Genomic DNA, 21,161 nt, shown 5'->3' on the forward strand with positions numbered 1-21,161 from the left:
GCAGCACAAACGGTGCCTGCAGCCTCCGCATGGCCAGCTACCTTCTGTCGGCTCCAAGTGGCTGTGCTCTGCTTTTGGTCACTTTCAAGCAACCAGAAGTTTGTTTTAAGTAAAATCGGCGTAGAACTTTGAAAACCAAGAGTTGCCCTACAGTTAGGTTCTTCTTGGTTAATGGCTTTTAAGAAAGTATTTGAACCCCGGAAGGGGCAATGCACTGAAAAAGTCTACATTTACCACACATAGTTAAACACAGAAACACAGACGTTTAAAGGCTGAAGTGCGAGAAGACACTGCCACAGAAGAAAACAACTCTAATGAAAGCTAAGGCCACACGGATGATCCATGGCCTCCCTCCTGCCACAGACCCACGCTAGAAAACCACAACAGCCAGGACCATGAGACACGAGACCACAAGACCACGTAAGCCCGAGACAGAGACACTGGGCAGCACAGGGTCCAGCGCCCGCAGACGCGCAGTTCTGTCCCCAGACGGGACAGGCCAGCACAATGCCGCAGCCATGCAGAAGCTCACGCTCACCCTCCTGCCTCCCCTTGGCGGCGACAGCCCCCTCCGCCCCTCCAAGGTCCTCCCAGGAGGACACCCCCCAGCAGGTGGGCTTTAAGGGTAAATGGGGGCCTCTCCCACTTTCAGAGGAGCAGGCTGGACCCCACCCTTGAAACCCGAGCAGGCAGCTCCTGTGCCCAAAGACGTGTTTTATTCAACCCCTGTGATGTTTACAGGAAAATCACAAAAACAGTTCTGGCCTGTGACTTGTTTCTCCCTCATCCCCACTCACTGCGCAGGGAGGCGCCCGTTCCGCCACCTGACCAAGAGCTGGGGGCTGGTCACCACCCACAGACTCTGAGGCCAGGGCCTCACTATTCTCAGCACCCCAGGTGCAGGCAGAGGCTCAGAGGTCTGCTCTCTCACAGCCCCAGCTGCTCCCGGACAGGAGCTCCAGGTGAGTGGTGGCCATCGCTGCGCTGGGCATGTTAGCGCTCTGTCCTCTGAGCTTCCGGGTCTGGCCCGCCTCCCCCGGGGCTCCTGCCCAGGCGAGAGCCTCCCCACCGCGGAGCACCTGCTGTCCCCTGCCCCACTTGCTGAGCTGTCCTGCTTGGAGCTGGAGCTGCATGCTGGAGGCGGCCCTGAGCACACTCTTTTAGTAACTCAGTCAGCAAGGGCCGCTCATCAGAAGGAAGAGACTCACCTTTTGCTTCAAATTTTCCTATGAGCTGGGCTCCCATCGCCATGGCAACATTGGACAGGAGACAGGAGAGCAGCTTCTGGCTGAGAGTCATCCAGTTGTATCGGGGAGCAACAAAGAAGTACGGGATGTAGGTGAAGAAGTAGAGGAAGCCCCCTATGGCGGCTGCCATGTTGGCTATGGACGGAGAGAAGACAAGTGTGCTGAACGCAGGGGAGAGCACGGGCCACCCACCCTGCCCGGCATCGGCCATTGCGCAGGGACGTGGGCACCAGGCTTGGGGGACCCCAGGCTTGGCCCACAGCGTCTCCTCTTGTCACGGTGCATGCTCTGCAGGGACCGTGACCCCACCTGGGGCCGCACACCCTCCCCATCCTGGGGACCCCCACATGGATGTCCCCAGCCCTCTCCTGCAGACTTCACCCTGACGTTGCACAGTGGACACAGCCCAGCCCAGTCCTGCTTCTCACCTGGTCCGTCCCCCGTCATTCACTCCTCTGTTCTACAGACAGGCCCTATGCCGGGCACCGGGGAGCCTGCCACAACCACACACACAAGCCCCTCCCCTCCTGGAGCTTGTAACCCACTGGGGACACAGAGGGTAACGGAGCAGAGCAGAGTGTGCTGGGTGGGGACAGCCCCGTGCAGAGCAGCAAGGCACAGATGGGGACCAGGCGTCCCCTGGGCTGGGGCAGCGATGGTAGCCAGTGGGCCAAGGACAGCTGTGACGGGAAGGTGGTGCGTGGGAAAAGTGTGATGGGAGAGTCATGGGTAGAATAGTGTGGCTGCAGTCCACGCTGGCAGCCCTCAGACGCTCTGGTTGTAAGACCCCTCTATGGTCTTAAAAGTGACTGAGGACATCAGAGAACGCGTGCTCATGTGGGTCATGGACGCACGTATACACCTACCAGTTCTTGCGGGATCGCGAATTAGTACTAAGAAAATTTAAAGATTTTTCAGAACGGTAACAAACCCACTATAACTGAACATAAGTATTTTCATGAAAGTCAGCTGTATTTCCCACAATTGAGCGAGGAAAGTGGCATTGTGTTCCATATCTGCAAGCCTCTGTAGCGTCCAACTTAAGGGATTACGGCTGTTCTGCAGTCACCCTGTCGTACTACACTGTTGGGGACGAAGCCCCCGAAGAGAACCAGCTTCACACAGGCTGGCAGCTGGACAAGGGAGGGTATGTGGACAGCCTTCTCAGATACTCATGGCTCTTCTTCCTAGATACAGAGTCACTCAAGTACCACTCCATAGCCACTCGTCTCAAAGGTCGGGTGCTACATGGACCCAGACTGACTGATGAGCCTCTCATGCTCGGTTATGTGAGAATCTGCTGGTCTGCCTTGCACTTTGGAGGGGTTATTCCTCGGGCATGATTTCGTAATGTGATGTGTTGGTTGTGCAGAACATACTGTTTGTTGAGCTATGCAGATCTTCAAAGTGTGGACATGTTTTATTGTTTTATTGTACAACATACAGAAAAATCACATTGGCTGATTAATGATCGCCAGTCTCCTAAGAGGCTAAGTGCCGGACACCGTCAAGCTCTGGGTGTCAGATTCAAGTTCATAAAATCCTATTTTTCGCTTGAAAGCTGTCAGATGCTGTCAGTTGTTCTTAAAAGACACCGCAAATTTGAGAAAAATGCCTGCCAAACACCCAGGTGACCTGAGTAATTATAGTCTGGGGGTGGTTCTTTTGAGCAAAAATGTTGTTCCAGGAAGGAAGGAAGGAAGGAAGGAAGGGGCTCGTTTAGTTGACAACTCAGGCCACTGCCCACAAGCTTTTCCTCAAGACAGTCATCACCCTTGAGTATGCAACAAGCACTTTATGCGAACATCCCATTTCATCCCATGGAATGTTTAAAAAGTATACTTAAGAGTCAAGGTTTAATAAAATTAATAAATTTTGCTCCTCATCAAGGAGACTTCTGAGTGAAATCAACACTTTTTGTTTGTCGTTTGCTTACTGGAGCATGTGCGGGGATGGCGCCCAGTACAGCTTGGGGCCTGTCCTGACTGGCACTCAGAGCCCATGGTTTTACCTTCCTTTGCTTCTTTGCCTGTCAGCGCACACATCAACATGGTAGGAAAAGGCAAACGACATCTGGGTATTCTCATAAAAATAGTTCTGACTTTGTGAATCCCCCTAAGGACCTCGCAGGTCCCCAGGAGTCTGTGGACTGCACTTTGAAAACCTCTGACCTGGCGGAGGCAAGAGTGTTTGAAGGCGGTGTGGCCAGCCTAGAGCAAAGGGGCTGGGCAGGGCCTTGCAGCCTTGGCAAAACCTTTGGCTTTCCCTCTGAGTGAGGCTGACGGTCACAAGAAGGATTGAGTGGAAGAGTGCCAGGCTCTGGAGGCTCACACTACTGGCCGTGTCCAGAGCTGAAGGGTGGCCAGGGCAGAAGCAGGAAGACAGCTCAAGGCCACCTCCGTGAACCCGGCTGATGGGTGGGGCAGTGGAGGCAGCGGGGACAGGGACGTGAGCTGCCATTCTGCTCGGATGTGGTGCAGAACTTGAGAGAGAGAAGGATGTCAGGGATGATTCCCAAGGTGTTTTGGTGAGTGGCAGGAAGGACAGGGTGCTCCCAGCAGAGACAGGGAACGGGCTTCTGAGGACAAGGTCAGGAGGTGGTGATGGACATGCTCGGGTGGAGATGCATGCTGAGCATCTCAGGGAAGTTGTGTGTGAGTCTGAATGTCAGGAGAGAAGCCTCAGCTGGAGCTCAAAATCTGGGGATGAGCCACATGTCCAGGGAGTCCTCCGAGGGGAGGCGTGTGATAGGAAACACGGGACTTCAGGATCAGGGAGTCGTGGACATAGGAGCACGTGAAGAAGTACTTCCTTCTAAAAAAAGGGGGGGGGATGTTTTCCCATAAAAATGGATGAGGAAAGAAGAGTAAGTGGATGTGTACAAGAATCAGCTGAATACTTGACAAAAGAGAAATAGGGTAGGAGAAATGAAGTCTTGGTAGATTCTAGAACATTGTAGAACATACACAAAAAGACAACCAGGGAACTGGAAGACAACCGTGAGGAGGTCACACAGACTCAGCACTAAGATTTCCGTAAGTATGAAAAAGAAGCTGAGAGACACAAGGAACACCACCTTACGCCCACCAGGATGGCTACTACCCAAACACTGACCCAAACCAGAACGTGAGGAACGTGGGTGAGGATGTGGAGCCCCGAGCACTCTGGGCAGGAATGGAAAGTGGTGGCGTTGCTGTGGGAAACAGCCTGGCAGCTCCTCAAATGATAGGCACAGAACCAGAGCATGGCCCAGCAATTCCACTTCTGGGTACAAGGATGTGCTTGCACGCTCAAGTTCACAGCAGCACGACTCACAGGCGCTGAAATGTGGAAGCAGCCCATGTGTGCATGGACGGGTGGGTGGACGAGCAGAATATGCCCCATCCGCACAGCAGAATATCACGCAGGCTTAGAACACCCGCTAGGATTGGGATGAACCCCGAGGGCAGTGGGCTCAGCGAGATAAGCTAGCCACAAAGGGATGTACACTGTGTGATTCCACTCATGTGGGCTACTTAGCGTGGCCACAGCCCCAGAGACAGTGGACAGTGGGTACGAGGGCCGGGGAGGGATGGCCAGTTGGTGCATAGGGGGGCAGAGCTTCAGTGTGGGAAGACGGAAGAGTTCTGGAGTGGGGGTGGGGACGGTCACACCACCGTGTGCATGGGCTTGCTGACACTTGACTGTGCTCAGGAATGGCGACGATGGCCAAGTGTCAGGTGTACTCTGCCGCAACGGAAAAAGAAGACACAGGACAAAGCGAGAGTCCCCAGCAGAGGTCTAGCAGAAGACAGTGCCAGAGATTGTGGAACGCAAACCTGGTGAACGTGAGAGCAAAATCATGTAGGACTGAAAGAAGACATGAGTCCTCAGACCACATTGCTGCTAAAAAAGAAAAACCACACCTCTGATGGGGGCTGCACGCACCTGTGGCTAGAGTGTCCAAGCCCCGCGGGGACACACCTGCTCAGGGGGACACGCCTGCTCAGGGGGACACGCCCACTGTAGGGACACACCCACCGCGGGGGACAAGCCCCGCCCCACGAGACACACCCATCGACGGGGACAAGCCAGCCCACTCTGAGGGACACGCCCACCACGGGGGACACACCCGCCCGCGGGACACGCCCACCCGCAGAAACACGCCCACTCGCAGAGACACGCCCACTTGCAGGGACGCTCCCGCCTGCAGGGACACACCCACCGCGGGGACACATCCACCAGCAGAGACACGCCCGCCCACGGGGACACGCCCACTCGCAGAGACACGCCCGCCCACGGGGACATGCCCACGGGACCCCCCCCCCACCACCCGCAGGGACACACCCACCCTCGGGCAGCCTTCCCTGAGGCGGGGATACTATGCAGGTGGGAGAGCGACACTAGGACGGCTCTGCTGCACACACAGGGGAAGGGAACTCTGGGAGAGGAACGACTCAGGCGTGCGCCACCCCGAGGATCGAGTCCAAAGGCCGGTGCAGAACACAGCCCCCTCCAGCTTGTGGGCAACTTGGACACCCAGAAGGGACCTGCCAGGTTTCCTGAGCCGGGGTGGCTGGGGCACCCATGGTCCTGGGGGCGGGCCGGCTCACCTTTGCTGAAGAAGGTGCTGACCATGAAGCTGAAAGAGACGGATGAGGTGGCAAAGCACAGCAGGAAGACCAGCACCAGTGAGGGGTCGCTGTGAGTGAGCACAGCCACATCCTTCTTCACCTGCGCGGGCGTCCCGGTGGTCACACGGGCGGGGCAGGCCACGGCGGGGGAGGTGGGGACAAAACCAGGAAGACCTTAAAGGTTCCCCCCTCAAACGAAGCTGGTGAGGGTGGGGGAGGGGCCAACTCGCCCCGAAGCCCTGGGCCGTGGCTGGGGTTGCCCCGGGGTGCTGCGGTGCCTCTGGCTCTCCGGTCCCTTCTGCCTGCACGCTCTCCACAAGGCCACACTCACCTTGACGCAGAACAGCAGGGTCACGCAGGAGACCGCCACGAGGAGGAAGAAGAAGAAGAGGAGGAACCAGGCGCTCCAGTGCAGCCAGCTGCTGAGCCCCATCATGCGCATGTACTCCTGGGAAGAAAGCCCCACACATGCGCTCTGACACACCCGCCGCCTTGGCCCAGAGCCTGTACATCTGTACATCTGTGCGGATGCGCGGTGTCGCCCACGGGCCAAGAGGGGACAGCAGCGGGACGCCGGGGACACACGCTCAGCATGCGCCAGGCAAAAGACATGGTTCACCTGTGCCGTCCTCCCCTGCCCTCCTCCTCCATCTCCCTGGTCTTAGGTGCTGCCCCCCTGGGATGCCCTCCCTGCTTCTGGCGGGATCAGCTCACCTTGCCCCTCACCCAGCATGCCCCCGCCCTCCACTTAGATTCAACAATCATTCAACATTCTGCCATGTTGGTTTTATCCATGAATCTGTGGGCATAAACATTTGCTTCTGAGCCATTTCACATCTGCTGTTAACCCCTTCCACGTCACACCACTGCACGGCCGTACTGTCCGGTGCCCACGCAGACAGCACCCCATCCCCTCTCCTGGCCCCCAGCGTCCACGTCACACCATTGTACTGCTATCTCGTGCCCATGCAGACAGCACCCCATCCCCTCTCCCGGCCCCCAGCGTCCACGTCACACCATTGCACCGCCATCCCGTCCTGCACCCACGCAGACAGCACCCCGTCCCCTCTCCTGGCCCCCAGCGTCCACGTCACACCATTGCACTGCTATCCCACGCCCATGCAGACAGCACCCCGTCCCCTCTCCTGGCCCCCAGTGTCCACATCACCCCATTGCAGCACCGTCCTGTCCTGCACCCACGCAGACAGCCCCCGTCCCCTCTCCCGGCCCCCAGCATCCACATCACACCATTGCACCGCCGGCCCGTCCCGCACCCACACAGACAGCACTCCGGCCCCTCTCCCGGCCCCCTGCTTACAAGCCCTCCTGATCACAGATGTGGCACCTTTGAGAATATGCTAAGTGTCACAGCTGCTGCCGAAGGAAGAACTTCAAATAAAGTCTGGGTAATTTCAACAGCGTCACTGGCATGAGTTTATGGGTGACGCAATTGCGCAGCTGTACCTGATTAAGGCAAGGACACCTTCCATACTCCTTACCCCCGTCCCACTGCACCTGGTGGTGCAGACCTACAGCTGTGCCTGACCCATGCAGAGTGAACGGGCCTTCTGCACGGCCACGAACCGAAACGTTTGGCCTCTCTGGGGTGGCTCTGTTCAGCAGGAATTGGATGTGAGTAGGTATATAATTTAGAGTTTTCTAGTGGCCACAGCAAAAAAGTTAACAGGAACCTGTGAAATTAGTTTACCGCTGTGTTCTGCTTGACCTAGCACATCCAAACCATGGTCTTTTCAACATGTCAGGGCTCAGTGCACTGCACACAACATGTGGTGCTTTATCAGGGTTTTAAGACCTGGATGCACCGGGCTTGATTTCACAGAAGCCCTGGGATCTCCGGCGCCACGGTGGGCGTTCCACCCCACATCTGGCTGCTCGTGTGGCTCAGCGCCCCGCCCGCGGCCTCCCCCCCCCCCGGCGGCATGGCGCCTGCACCCAACCCGCTGAGACAGTCAGAAGCCACACAGAGCATGGCTACCTTCAGCTTCCTCTCCTTCTCCTGCACGACGGCCCGGATGATGGTGAGCGAGGTGTAGGTGAAGCTCAGCATGAGCAGCAGGGGGAGCTGGTACTGGATGGCGACCAGGAAGGGGTCCGAAATAAAAGGGGGGTAAGGGAACCTCTTCGCGATCACGGTGAGCTTCTCAAACAGCTGACGTGTGGAGGCGTTGGCGTGGTACTGCATGATGGCCCTGTCCACTGCGTGCTGCACAGCCAGGAAGCCTTCGCGGATGTACCCTGAGCGCGGAGCAGTGGGAAAAGCCACGTCACGGGTGCTGCTCGCTCACTCAGCCACATGCCCTGAGCCGTACTGGGGTCTCCCTGGTGGACAGGGCCAAGGAGCGATGCCACCTAATGCCCCTAGGAGGCCCCATCCTCATCTCCGACACACGACCCCTTCCTGCAGCCCCAAGGCCAGCCAGGTGGCACCGGTCTGACCCTCTCTTCCGCCCCCCTTGTCCACTTTGGAGGACCCCGCTGACTATGTCGGGCCCCCCAGGATAATCAACAGTAATCCTGCTATCTTGAGGCCCGCTGAGTAGCAGCCTTACTTCCATCCACCCGAGCTAGCACCTGCAAGACAGGCAGGTATCACAGTCCAAAGGCCACTGCTCAGACCTTCGAGTGCTTTCTGCTCTCTCTGCTGGCCCTCTCTGACCGCCCGCCACATGCTCTGTCATAAAAGTCTGCTGGCGAGGCGGGAGGAGGAGTGACAGACCCAGGGCGAGGGATTCCAGTGCAGAGCCTGGCCTGCGTGTTAGCCACTGTGGTGTGGCTGCTCCCGGCCCTGAGGGGTCAACCTGTCGTCAACCACTCCCCCTGCCAAAAGGTCTGTGACCAGAAACAAAGCCACGGTGAACACCTTCAGCATGTGGATCTTCTCCTTCCTTCTGATTCTTCCAGGGGCTGAACTCCCTTTGGGGACCCCGTGGGTCTGAGGTGTGGACACGGGGCTGGGGGAGCATGCCGAGCTTGTGCTATGTGCCTGGTCTGCGTCCCTGCCATGGCTTGGGGGCCTTCGTGTGCTCGCACCTGGCGTGGACTATTGAGTCCTCAACATAAAAAGACGTGGACCCTTGTCATTGGCTGGAATGCTTTCCCTAGGCTCCTGCTTGCTTTTCCTTCTCAGGCAAATTTTGAATTTATACCTAGTGAAATATGCTTCCAAACTTAGGAAACTGTACCCAAAAACAGGAGGACAGTCTCTCCGGTTGCTGGCCTCAGGCACCAGCCATGGTCTCTAAACACGGGCTGCTGCCTCCCTTCCTTCTGCCCGCCTGCCTGGCCGCCTGGCGCTTCGTTTTGGTACATTACTGGTTCTTTCCACCAAAACCTGGACACGCTCTGTCTCCTGCAGATGGTGGAACCCTCTGTTCTACGCAACACCCTGCCGCTGCCCGGGACCCATGGAGTGGGCTACTACTCCTTGCTCACCCCCAGCTCCGTTCCAGGAGGGCAGCCGTGCTTCGGGGGAGACGCACATGCTGCGTGCCTGCCCAGGCCACACGGGACAGACCAACACACACACTGAGGGGGCACAACCAGCCAAGAGCCGGCTTCAGCAAGCACCCCACTCGTACAGTCAGACCCCGGACAATTGCTCCAGGACCACAGAGCTCCCGAAGCCCACACAACCGTGCACAGCAAAGGCCACGGAGGGAAAGGAAGCGTGAGGCCAAGCCCACAGACGTGATGCCAATAGCAGCCCCTTTAAGACTGAGACACAGAAGTTTCCTTCAGGAGCACGCGTCCTCGGAGAAGTGGGGACAGCGCCTCTAAGGATGTGGGAGTGTCTTAACCCATCAGAGCCAGCTTTCCTGGACGCTTCCTTCCCTCTAGGCGGCAGAAGACTGAACAGCCCTAAAGGAGTATTTCTGCTGAGGGACATGAGGTGGGGCCCCTGTGACCGTCCCGTCAGCAGCCCTGGGAGGGATCGCGGCTGCGGCTTCTCACCAGGTTCTCCGCCGTCGGGGGACGCGGGCTCCCTTGGTCCTGGGTTTGGGAAAAGTGGGAAGAGCGAAGTGGTGTGCCATCCCTCCGTCTCTTTCAGGAAAAAGGAGCCTGTTTGGGTCCACATGTAGTTTCTTCGTGTGTAGCTGAACCGTAAGTGGTATTTCACCTACGGAACAAAGAGAAAAGCACCCACTCTGAGGGATCCAGACAGAGAAGCAAACATTGTGTCCGATGAGAGAGTTTAGGGGTTCGTTACTGTGAACTCTGCACCCCCGCAACCCCCCCAACACCCACGGGGTCCTGACGCGTCATGGTGAGTAGCCCTGCCCTGGGTGGGGAAGGGAGCCCTGAGGTGCGCCCCCAGGGTGTTCTTGCCAGCCTCCTCTGGGAACTCTGCACCCAAGGTGCCCTGATCATCAGTGAAGGGCCCCCAAAATAATGCTAGAGGAACTGGATCGTTTCCCAGTCTTGATGCCACCAGAGAGGAAGACTTCCTTGTGTTTTAAATAACTGAAATTCTAGTGCTGGTGTCCGGAAGTCCCACGTGTCCGCTCCTTTCCCCACTGCCCACTTGACAGCGCACAGGGGACATGTGCGAGGACTAAGGCGTCTGCAGCGGGCCGCTGGCTGCCTTCTTCAGGCTTTCCCGGTGGCGCTGGCCCGACGGGCTAGAGTGGGACCAGGGTGCCCTCGGCGGGGACCCAGCCGGGGTTGCCGGCCCTGCGGTGAAGCCAGGCATGGCCCAGGGGGTGGGCAGAGGGCCTTCACAGGCTGGGCTGGTTGAGGAGGGGGAGGGGCTGTGGGGCGGGGTCCTCACCGCCAGCGGCAGGGGCTCCCCGCTGTGGTTGAAGGTGTGCTCGAACACCAGGGCGGCCAGCACATTTGAGGAGCGGTTGTCGTACCTGATGTAGTCCTCAAAGTCCTTCTCCGAGGGAAAGCCGCGAGCTGTGGGAAAGCCACGAGTTGCCCGAGCGCCTGTTCTACTGGGAAATCGGGCTGCTTCAGGTCATTTTCAGGAAAAGACTGCAAATGTCCAGGTTTCTCTAGGGCTTTGTACCCCTGTCCTCAGAGTCCAGGAGGCTTTCGTGGGGGGTCAGAGAGACTGGCTGCCATGGGGACCAGCAGCACCCTGCCATCAGGGCGGCGGGGTTTCTGGGGAGAGCTGGAGGCGGCCTCCCTGCACGGGGTGGCCTCTGTCTCAGGCCATGTGGGGTGTCATGATGGGAGTGGACACTAATGTCGTGTGTCACATGGTTTCTCTGTCACCAGACCCCACACCACGTAAAGGGCTTCCTGTCATCGCTCCGTGAGGGCCAAGAACCTCCCCCGGAGCATTTGCCACGTGGGCGTCCACCAGGCCATGGGTGGTGTACGCCAAAGAGGAGGCAGGAAAAGCGGTAACACTTTTTATCCTGGAAGCAAAGAGTGAGGCAAGGGGACAGGTGCGTGTACTGGGCGTGTCCCCAATGGGCTTCCCGATGCCTTTTTCGAGAACCATCCCCCCAAAACCACATCCCAGGAAAGGTGCTGGCAGGGCGCACTCACGGCACACCTTGCCCGTGGAATTCCAGAGCTGTCCCCACCATGAACCGTCGGGAGCGATTCCAGAGCCCGTGCTGCTCCAGGGGTCACCCATGTGGTCCCCATTTTCTAACAAGTGACCCGCCAACAAGGGCAGATGCTGAGTCTGGCCGCTGGCCGGGGTGGCTCACCTGGGCTCATCCCCCATAGCTGGACGGGAGGGGACCCAGAGGACACCTCACCTCTCATGTTGATGACCAGCGTCCTCCGCGCCATCTCTGTGATGGTCTTCACGGCGTTGCTCTGGGACGGGATGTAGGCGAGCTCCCAGGCATCGCCCGGAGGTGGGAAGCTGAAGAACAGGGGCAGCTCTCGGATGGACTGGCCAGGGTAGATGGTGGCATTGGGCACGTTTTCTGACTGGATCTTCAAGCGGAGCCAGATCAGGATCCCAGAGAACAGCAAGGGCAGGAAGAGCTCCAGGACGGTCACCAGGACTTTGCGCTTCTACAAGAGAAAGGGAAGGCACCGGCTGGGGGAGCGCGAGGCCAGCAGGGGTCACGGGGCCCTCCCTCGGGACTCCCCTCCTGGGGCCCGGTGCATGGGGGCACGCACCTACCTGCACAGTGTAGTTCTTCCAGAGCAGGAGCACCAGCTGCCTGAGCACGGCCATCTTCAGGCCGACGGAAGGCCGGGTATGCAGCAGCCGTGGTGCACCTGGGGGCCCCGGGGCGGGAGACCCCCCTCAGACACAAGCCCTCCTCCTGCGTCCCCACGTCCTGTCTGCCACCAGAGAAAGACACCAGCTCTGCTCCGTCTGCCCACGGAGAAAGCACGCTGCTAGGCAGTGGCCGGTCTCCTGCAGAGACACACCCTCAGTGACGGGCTCTATGGCCACGTGCTGCTGGAGGGGCTCTCATCCTGCAGTAGACGCCATGCAGGTGTCCCCTGTGGTTCAGATGAATGTGCTACCTCTCTGCGCATCCCCCCTGCACCCCTCTCCTGCCAACTGGCCACCCTGGCCACGGCCACGGTCACAGAACCAGTGAAAGCACACTTGGCTGGCCCAGAGCTGTGGGGCGGGGAGGAAAGGCCCAGGAGGGGGCCCTTGCCAGCCTGGCTGACTGGGGGACAGGACGTGGTAGGCAGACCCGTGGGTGGAACGATGGCCCTCAGGACCAGTTTTTCCTGCTTTAACCATGAGCATTGGTATGTGGCCTCCACGTGACAGTGGTCATTTTCCTCCAGAGAAAATATGCCCCATGTCACGTAGGAGTAACCTGGCACATATGGCCGTGCAGGGCTGTAGAGAGGCTGTCCTACGGGAGACCCAGCAGAAACGAGAGCGGGGATTTCTAAAGGCCTCCCTCCGCCTGGGGAAATGCATTTCCCCAGACTTCTAGTGTGAGTGGCAGAGACACGGAGCCCAGCGCACATGAGACACTCACCTGCTGCAGAAGGAGGTGGTCTGAAGGAGCTCAGGAAGACCCCACGACGCCCAGGACACGGCACCACTGTGTTCCGGAAGCTGCGGGCGTGAAGGCCTGGGGGTGGACGGGGCTGCGCCCACCCAGGGTGGGCACGCGGGCGGCAGAGGTGGAGGCCCCCCCACCCCCCCCGAGCACCTGGTTCCTTTCCACACGGCGGTGAGGGCGCAGGGGGAGTGGAGATAGGCCCCTGGTGCTCACGGTCCTGAAAGTGGGGAGAAGCCTGTGTGTCGTATGCGGGAAGTTCTGAGCTCAGTGAACTGACTCCCTGCGCGGGCGGGTGGATGCAGCCCCACACAACCTGCCAGGCGGGTTGAGAGAGCACAAGCCCTCAGACAAACGTCCCTTAGTGAATGCCCAGAGGACCTGCCTTGAGAGCTCCTTGGTGTTTTCTCAGAAAGGCCAACTTTACATTTGGCCCCAATCAGTTGAAAGTCATTTCCACTGAAACTCTTCTTAAAATTAAACTCTTGCTTTTTTTGGAAACGATGTGGCTGTCCATATCTGTCGGAGGATAGTTACTCAAAATTCACGCATTTAAGGGTCCTCAGTGAATACTTGTAGAGAACACAACTGCAAGAAGTTATTTACAAATCAACCTAAAATATGCTTTTAATTAACCATGTGGTTAAAATGTGAAGAGATTAAAGCTAAAGTAGCATGAAGTGCTATTAAATGTCAACAAATGATCCAAATTCTTTCAAAATTAACAAGGTGGAAAAAGTGTCATAAAATCAGCTGTGGACAGTTAATAAAAGAATATAAATAATAAAAGAATAAAAAATAATGAGGCCCACGAGGCCCTGTGGTTTATCAAAGGTTTCTAGAAGTGCTTTAGGTCAGATGGGGGATGGCAGTGCCTCTAGCAGGGCCTGCCATCCCCACGATGAGACCTGGCCTGACCAGGGTGAACCTTCTTCCTCTCCCCAGAGGGGAATATAAAAAGGTCACAGTTCAAAGAAGTCTTCTGGTCAGACTTCTGGAGAAGTCTGGCCAGGAAAGGACACATCCCCGTGCTTACTCCTGTCTCTCCGGCTCGAGGAGATGGGGGGACAGAAAGACAGACTGACCACGTTCCCACAGTCCCTACGAGGCTGAGAGCAGCACCCGTGCACTGACCTGGGTCCTGGGAGAGGCTCCTGGCCGTGGTCTCCCTCTGGGGTTACAGCAGGACTGGCTGGGAGGAGGCAGCTCTGTGACCAGGGCTCTGGGGTGGGGCCTGCGGGCCTCTTGAGTGCAGCGTGGTGACGGACGCCTCACGGGACATCAGGAGGGGCCCAGGACTTGCTGGCATGACTCTACCAGGACCTCTGGGCAAAAGGAGGGCGCTAGAGCATAATTTGGAAAATAACCAAAAAGCACCTCTCACCAAGTTAGAAAGAGACCAAAACAGATCGCAAGCGTGTTACTTAAAACAGAGCAGATCCAATAACAAAGAAATGTGGATGCAGGGAAACAGATACTGCAAGGGTGAGTCTTTGTTCCCTCCTGATGCGTGGAAATAGAAGGAGCTTTCACATTAGACACGCTCACCTAGGCCTTGCTTCTGCGATCACCACCTCTTACCGACGAAGAAAGGAGGAGGAAGGACCCAGTCCTGTTCACACAGCAAGAAAGCTGTGAGCCAGGTCTATGAAAAGTAGTAAAATCTTTATAAAATTGTATGCATTGCTCCCACAATGCACCCTTGGAAAACAAACAGAGAAACTATCCCCTGAGCCCCGCTACCTTCGTGGGTATTTATTGGCCTCCCTCCAGCACCCGGCCGGCTGCCTTGTGCATGCCAGGCCGCATCCCAAGTCCTACCGAACGCCTTACTTGTATCTGTTCTGTTTGAGCAGAAAGGAATTTAAAGGAGATTCCCAGAATTACAAAATCTGGACAACTTTCTGGTTATGAAAGCAAATGTACATGAGGAAAGGAAGTTAAATGTTCCTCAAAACACTCGACACTGAGGCACAGAGTCCCCAGAAGAGGTTATGCAGAGCCAGCCCCACGCCTTCTACTCTAAGATAAACATTCAGGTGGGGGCCACTTGCGAAGCCGCCTCCGCCCCACAAGAGTGGCTGAGAACTTCCCCTCCAGGGCTCACTTCGCTCCTCTAGGGACAGAGCCAGGAAGGGAAGGGAGAGCTTTTTTTTTTTTCCCCTACTAAAAGGCTTGTTTGCTCACTGTTAAAATATTAAACGTTACACAAAGTGTTGAGTGTTTCGGTGTTTGCTTTTTAGGTGAGTGATTGAACTGGTCCAGAGTGAGTGCATCCTGTGGCCTGTGGCCTGCTGGTTTTGGGGAGCTCTTGTGATGACACACAGGATTCCTCTCCCGAGGGCTTTTCCAGTAACTTTCATGAGTACGAGAGTTATGGGTTGTGCCAGTTATAAGCCCCCATGGCCACTCGGGTGCATGTTCAGAGCCCAGACACCTCAGCTTCCTCATCTGTGGATTTCTTCATTACAGGCTTGAATCTGTCATCCACTGTCCATGTGCCCGTGCAAAATAGGTTATTTCAGCATACATGGAACACAGCAGTGTTAATGCTTCTAGAGAGGTCACTCCTGAGGAAGACTGAAGGCCAGCAAGCGGAAGTGGACAGGGCCCCGGGGCAGGGCACTCACCCTGTTATGTCACGAGTTCCCATCACATCCCGAGCTCAGTGCATCTCCTTCCAGGGAAGCCTGAGTCTGCTCAGGCCTGGAGGACGGCATGGTGAGAAGAAGAGGTCTCCACGAAACTGGGCCTCCACACGTCACGCAGAGGGCAGACAAGCACAGCTTTATCCTCTTTCCATGGGTGTGGAATAGAGACAGGGCCTTACTGGTGGCACTGGCCAGGACCGAGGCTGGTGAGGACCCAGCTCAGCTAGGAAAGCATTTCCTTATCGACACGGGGAGTCCACTACAGTGAGTGGTAGTAAAGGTCTATGTGTGTCCACTCTAAATAGGTACTTGATGCTTGTGGGTAGAATCTGCGGTCTTCTATGACACACAAGACAAAAAAGCATTGATTCCTCCCACAAACATCTGCCCAGTGTTTGCTGTGCAAGGGGTGCTGAGGGTGTGGAAGTGGAAATCATAACATTCCCACCCCAAGATGCTCACAGGCCACGAACGCATCTGTGTACTGTAACTGCTGGAGCTGGAGCCAAAGGAGGCATCATGAGATTCTGGAGAGGACTGAAATCAAGTGTGTGTGTGTGTGTGTGTGTGTGTGTGTGTGTGTGCGCGTGCGCGCGTGTGCGCGCCTGACACGGGGGAGGCTCTGGGAAGGCTCCCGGGAGCAGGGGGCACCGGAGACTGGTGTCGAGTATCCTGGTAGCTGGGGGGTGGGGTGGAGGGGAAGAGCGTGTGTGGGGAGCAGCCCGTGGTTCCGAGAACCTGGGCGGGGAGCAGTGGGAATGAGCCAGAAAGGGAAGCCGACCAAGGCCTCGGATGCTGTGCCAAGACAGTGTGCCGGGCAGGGGGTATCCACATGGGCAGTAATGCTGATCTCCAGGTGTTTTGTCTGATTGTTTACCCAGCACATGATCTCATCTTTTGGGGTATGTGTATTTTTTTTGAGGGGGGTGCACAGTAAACATGTGAAAAGGTCTATTTCAGTGGATTCTGCAGATGCGAAGTCTAAATAGCAGTCAACACTGTAAAGCATAGGAGGAAAGCAGCAGGTGCATTTAGAGGGTGGTCCCCGCCAGCCAAGCCTACCACCAGCCTCCAGGCAGGGTGTGAGACACCATCTGCTGGACAAAAGGAATGGTGAGAAACTGCACTCACAAGTATTTTTCTTTAAAAATGAGGAGGAAATTGGGGCACCTGGGTGGCTCAGTCGGTTAAACGTCTGCCTTCGGCTCAGGTCATGATCCCAGGGTCCTGGGATCGAGCCCCGCATCAGGCTCCCTGCTCGGTAGGAAGCCTGCTTCTCCCTCTCCCACGCCCCCTGCTTGTGTTCCTTCTCTCGCTGTCTCTCTGTCAAATAAATAAATAAAATCTTAAAAAAAAATAAAATGAAAGTGAGGGGGAAATTGGCTTTACTGATAATTCAGTATGGAAGGACCCTGGCACTCCTGCTGGTCTGTGTGCTGGCAGCCACGTACCCTGACGGGGACGGCGGCCCTTGCCCGCTGGTTTAGTTTAAGCCTCGCACACGTGCTGGACTTCATGTGATGCAGGGTATGACGTTCAGGTGCAATTAAAACACACAAAATCATGGCCGAAGCATTATGATACTTTGTAAGGATTTGGGAAGTGACTGTGAATACCCTTGGTGACAGGAAGGGTTACCGGTCATCTCGGGACTTAGAACTTAAGGAGGAAATACATATTTTCTCTCAAGAAAAGTTCCAAATCTGGAGGCCTTTTTCTTTTTTCTCCATGACAACGGACCGCCTTGTGTCAGCTAGCTCATTTCTCTTAAGCCAACGCACTCAAATCTGTCCCTTCAAGGAAAAGGTGACAATGAGTGAGAGTTGCAGTTTTTTAAAACAACCCGGGCTAGGAATGGAGCATTTATGAAAAGGGATGTGTGGAGCCCAGGGGCAGCGCCATCTACATGCACACGCACACGCTAATAGTATCCGGAGCTAGACGCTCCACCTGCCCCAGCAGCCCCTGAATGCTTACCCACCCCCCACGCCCCCCCCCCCCACCGCGGCAAGAGCCCTCGTGGGATTGGTGAGCGGGAGAGAAAGGCAAGTCCTGGGCTCCCAGCACAGTCTACATGGCTTCACGAGGTTCATGGCGTTTACCGGCGACACCACCAGAACCAGGAACCAAAATAAACAGAACCCAGAACCAAACCTTCAGATGAGGACTTAGGGTTCACCAAGACTTTATAAACGGGATGCAGACTTGCTCACATGGCTTTCTTTGAAAAACAGCATATGGGATGGGGCGCCTGGCTGGTGCCGTCGGTGGACCGTGTGACTCGTGATCTTGGGGTTGTGAGTTTGAGCCCCATGATGGGCGTGCCGACTACTTAAAAAAATTAAAACATCCACGTTTTTATGATTGATCTAGTAGCACTAATACGCTGCACAAATTTGACCGTGTTCACTTTGCCTCTCATCCCTTTAAAAGGTCTATATTTGTGTGTATTTCTGTGTCCATGATATTCAGGACGGTAGTATAAATAAATGAAATACATGGGGGTGCAAACTTAAATTCTTTTACATGTAGCAGCACGCAAGAAAAAGCTTATGGATGACGTATTTACACAAGTGGCCCTTGCGTGGATGAGGCAGGAACAAACCCACGAGGCTCGGTCATTGTCCAGGAGCCCCAGGAGGCTGGGTTCAAGGCTGTGGTCACTTGCATCGGAGGCCCAGGCAGAGACCTAGTTTGCTGGCCTCGCACTCAACACCACCAACCACCCAGTCCAGAGTTGGGGCAGCCGTCTCCTTGGGATCCTATGGCTCTGAGTTCACAGAAAAGCTCCTGGCAGGGCTTGGTGGGGTGTATTTTTAAGACAGGGGGCGTGGCCCAAGGGAAGCTATGAGGAGAGAGTTCCACAAAATCGGTCTGCCTCCTGCTTTGCTCACCCCTGCTGGAGCCTCGGTCCCACTCATGTCCTGCTAGCCATTCTGCCTCTCTGGGTGTAGGGAATGAGGTAATGAGGCGATTGAGGATCCCCAGGGACAGGTAACCATGGGTCTTCCACAGCAAGCTCATTACTCAGCTCCTGCAAAGGTACCTGTCTGCCTGGTGACTCCAAATCTCTGAGCCATTCAGGGGGATGGGGACTGACACGCTCTACACTTTCCCAAGAGGGTCTGGGCCTACTGGGGTTTTGTCTTCTTGGAATATCATCTCCCTGTCCAATCCCAGCCCCGCTGTGAAGCAGCCATGGACAACCCTGGCCCAGGTATTCTTCATCCTGGCTGCATAATGGAATCTTCTGGGGGTGCTTTAACTCAGAAACTGATATCAGAGGTCCACCCCTAAAGATTCTGGGCTCTGGCCTGGGCAGGGGACCCATCCTGGGGTGATTCTACCATGCAGCCAGGGTTCAGACCTTCTGCTCTTGCTGAAAGCCACCCCTCCACCTCTGGACACCCGCAACAGCTTTTCCAATGTGTCAAATGGTACTTGTCTCATTCTGTCTGATGTCACAGTTACTTGTGAATAAATCATTCTCTTTAGCTCCATCCTAAGGTCCCCAAGAGCAGGGACCACATCCAATTAATCTTTCCATCATGCACAGAGCCTTGCCCATCCTTCTCCCCGAGTTCTAGAATGTTTTCTTTCCCCTTCACCAACTCAAGAGCAGATGAATCTACTGTCATCTCAGGAGGCAGGGCTGGAGAAGAGACAGTCAAGTGGGGAGTCTTCCCGGGCTTTCCCCATTGAGACTAAGTCAAAACAGGTTCCCACGAGACTGGCACACACACCGTGTAAGGCTAGTGTCTTTGAAAAAGCCACCTGAGCTGATCTCTCCTGTTCTAAACGGCTGTGTCGTCAGCATGATGGGAGATCACCAGAGAGGGAACGATGTCATCCTGTTTGTCAGATATGATGACCAAGTGGGCAATTTAAAAAAAAAAAAAAACTGCAAGGACTTAAAAAGAAGAGCGAGGGGATTCCCAGGGCATCCAATTTTTACCTATTTTCCCTTTTTCTTATGTTCGCTTGATGCAGACTTTCTAGAGGAAAAGAGCCTTGATCTTTTCAAGTTTACAGAAGGCAGCACCCAACTGTTCAGAATCAAATGACACAGTTGCTCAGGAGAAAAAAAGCCAGCCTGACTCACTTGCACCCTGCCCAGGTCCCCGCTCTGTCATGGGGTGTCAACCACCCATTCAACAAGCGTGTCTCCATCCCCTGTTCTGTGCCAGGCTCTGGCTCTGTGCTGGGAACCCAAGCCCTGACCAGGCCCAGGGCCGGCAGTAAGTGGCCTCACAGTGCAGGAGGCAAAGGCGTCAACAAACAGAAATACCGGATAAGGCAATGGGCTTTCATTAGGCCATATCCAAGGAAGTGAGGAGGGGGCTCTGGATTGCACACCAAATGTGCACCAAGTACACGTCCGTCCTAAACCCTAGTGCAGGAGACAGGACCTGCCCTCATGAAGCTACAGTGTAGTGTGTGAATGCCAATACCGGTGTAAACGCAAATTCATACCATGGACCCACTGACCACGGACCCCAGAGGTTACTGAGGGCTGTTGCAGGCCTCTCCACCTAGACCAGGCATGCACGCCTTTCTGTCCGCCGCACAGCTCCCACCATGAGCACGGGACCACTGCCCGCCCTCCCATTCTGGCTCCCGGGAATGAAGGGCTGGGCGCAGGCCGAACTCCGGGGTGGGGAAGCACTCCCACCCACCCAGGGAATCTCAGCACGAAGGATGAGCCAGCAGCATCCCAGCGGCCCTGCTCCGCGCTCCCGGCCTGGGGGCTGCAAGGCTGTGGTGGGCGGCTGCCCCGAGCGCCTGCCTGCCGGACGAACGCCAAAGGGTCCACCCTCCCCGCTCTGTACAAAGGGTGCCGCGGCGCATCCAGCTCCGGGGTTCGCCGAGGAAGCCGCCCGCGGGGAGGGGGACACGCCCAGAAGCTCGGCAGAAGGGGAAGCCTGAGTCAGGGCGGCCTGGCGCTGCGGCCCCGCGAGGTGCACCTGCCGGGCGGGGCCGCGCGCGGCCGCGGAGGTGGGGGGTCCGGGGCGGGCCGGCCAAGCAGGGTGCGGCCGAGGGGGCAGGCCGGCCGGGCGGAGGGCGGCCCGGAGCCGCGAGCCCCGGGAGCAAGTGAGCGCGCGCGGCGGGTCCCGGCGGCACTCACCGACCCTCGGCGCCAGGGCGGCGGCGGCCGGCGCGCTGCCCTCTTGCGGGGTCCCCTGCCTCGGGCCCGGCTGCGCTCGGCCTTGCGGCGGCGGCGACAGCGACGGCCGGTGCTGACAGCGGCTGGGACGCCCGGCGGGGAGGGGGCGCCTGCAACCTGCGGCAGGCGCTGACCGGCAGGCTCGGGCTCCTGCAGGGGGCGCGCCGGCCGGCTCGCGCGTGCGCAATGGGGCAGCCCTGCGGGTGCCCGGCCAGCCCGACGCCCCGCCCCGCCCGCGCCTGCGCGCTGCCCGCCGAACTCGGGGCGGGACGTGGTGGCGTCCACATGGGCTTGGGAGCGGCTGGAGCAGTCGCCTTCTGAACCTCCTCGACCTTCGCTGGCGGTCCAGCCATTCCCCCCAGCACTGTCCTTCTTCGGGCGCGGGTCCCTGTGTTGCGGAGGGAGGGCGACTGGCCCCCTTGGGCCTGGTGCAGACTGCCGGGGGGGCGGGGGCCCCAGGGGGTGCTGGATGGAGGATGAGGAACTTTCTAGAAAACGGCTAGGCGGGTTGGAAAGCCCAG

At 57.0% G+C, this 21,161-nt stretch overlaps 1 protein-coding gene across 11 annotated transcripts in view; it reads right to left on the minus strand.

The window, feature by feature from the left end:
• ABCA3 (ATP binding cassette subfamily A member 3) overlaps positions 1 to 20,774 on the minus strand; it is a 40,952-nt gene extending 20,178 nt beyond the window's left edge. For 2 of the 11 annotated variants that reach the window (XR_003522929.2, XM_027610261.2), the window contains exons 1-10: positions 13,960 to 16,615; positions 12,802 to 13,141; positions 11,973 to 12,170; positions 11,596 to 11,860; positions 10,650 to 10,777; positions 9,833 to 9,998; positions 7,857 to 8,116; positions 6,192 to 6,308; positions 5,840 to 5,960; positions 1,209 to 1,382 (exon numbers count right to left, since the gene is read on the minus strand). Coding sequence is in view for 10 of the 11 variants with exons in the window: in XM_027610261.2 (XP_027466062.2) it covers positions 1,209 to 1,382; positions 5,840 to 5,960; positions 6,192 to 6,308; positions 7,857 to 8,116; positions 9,833 to 9,998; positions 10,650 to 10,777; positions 11,596 to 11,860; positions 11,973 to 12,026 (1,285 nt within the window). In the remaining variant the exon portion in view is untranslated. Of the gene's footprint in view, positions 1 to 1,208; positions 1,383 to 5,839; positions 5,961 to 6,191; positions 6,309 to 7,856; positions 8,117 to 9,832; positions 9,999 to 10,649; positions 10,778 to 11,595; positions 11,861 to 11,972; positions 12,213 to 12,801; positions 13,142 to 13,959; positions 16,616 to 20,601 lie in introns of those variants that run through there. The other 9 variants (XM_027610262.2, XM_027610263.2, XM_027610266.2 and 6 more) reach the window with 9 other exon arrangements.
• Positions 20,775 to 21,161: the final 387 nt, after the last annotated feature.

The sequence above is a fragment of the Zalophus californianus genome, chromosome 10 (assembly GCF_009762305.2).
Source record: "Zalophus californianus isolate mZalCal1 chromosome 10, mZalCal1.pri.v2, whole genome shotgun sequence".
In the NCBI taxonomy this organism is placed as follows: domain Eukaryota; kingdom Metazoa; phylum Chordata; class Mammalia; order Carnivora; family Otariidae; genus Zalophus; species Zalophus californianus.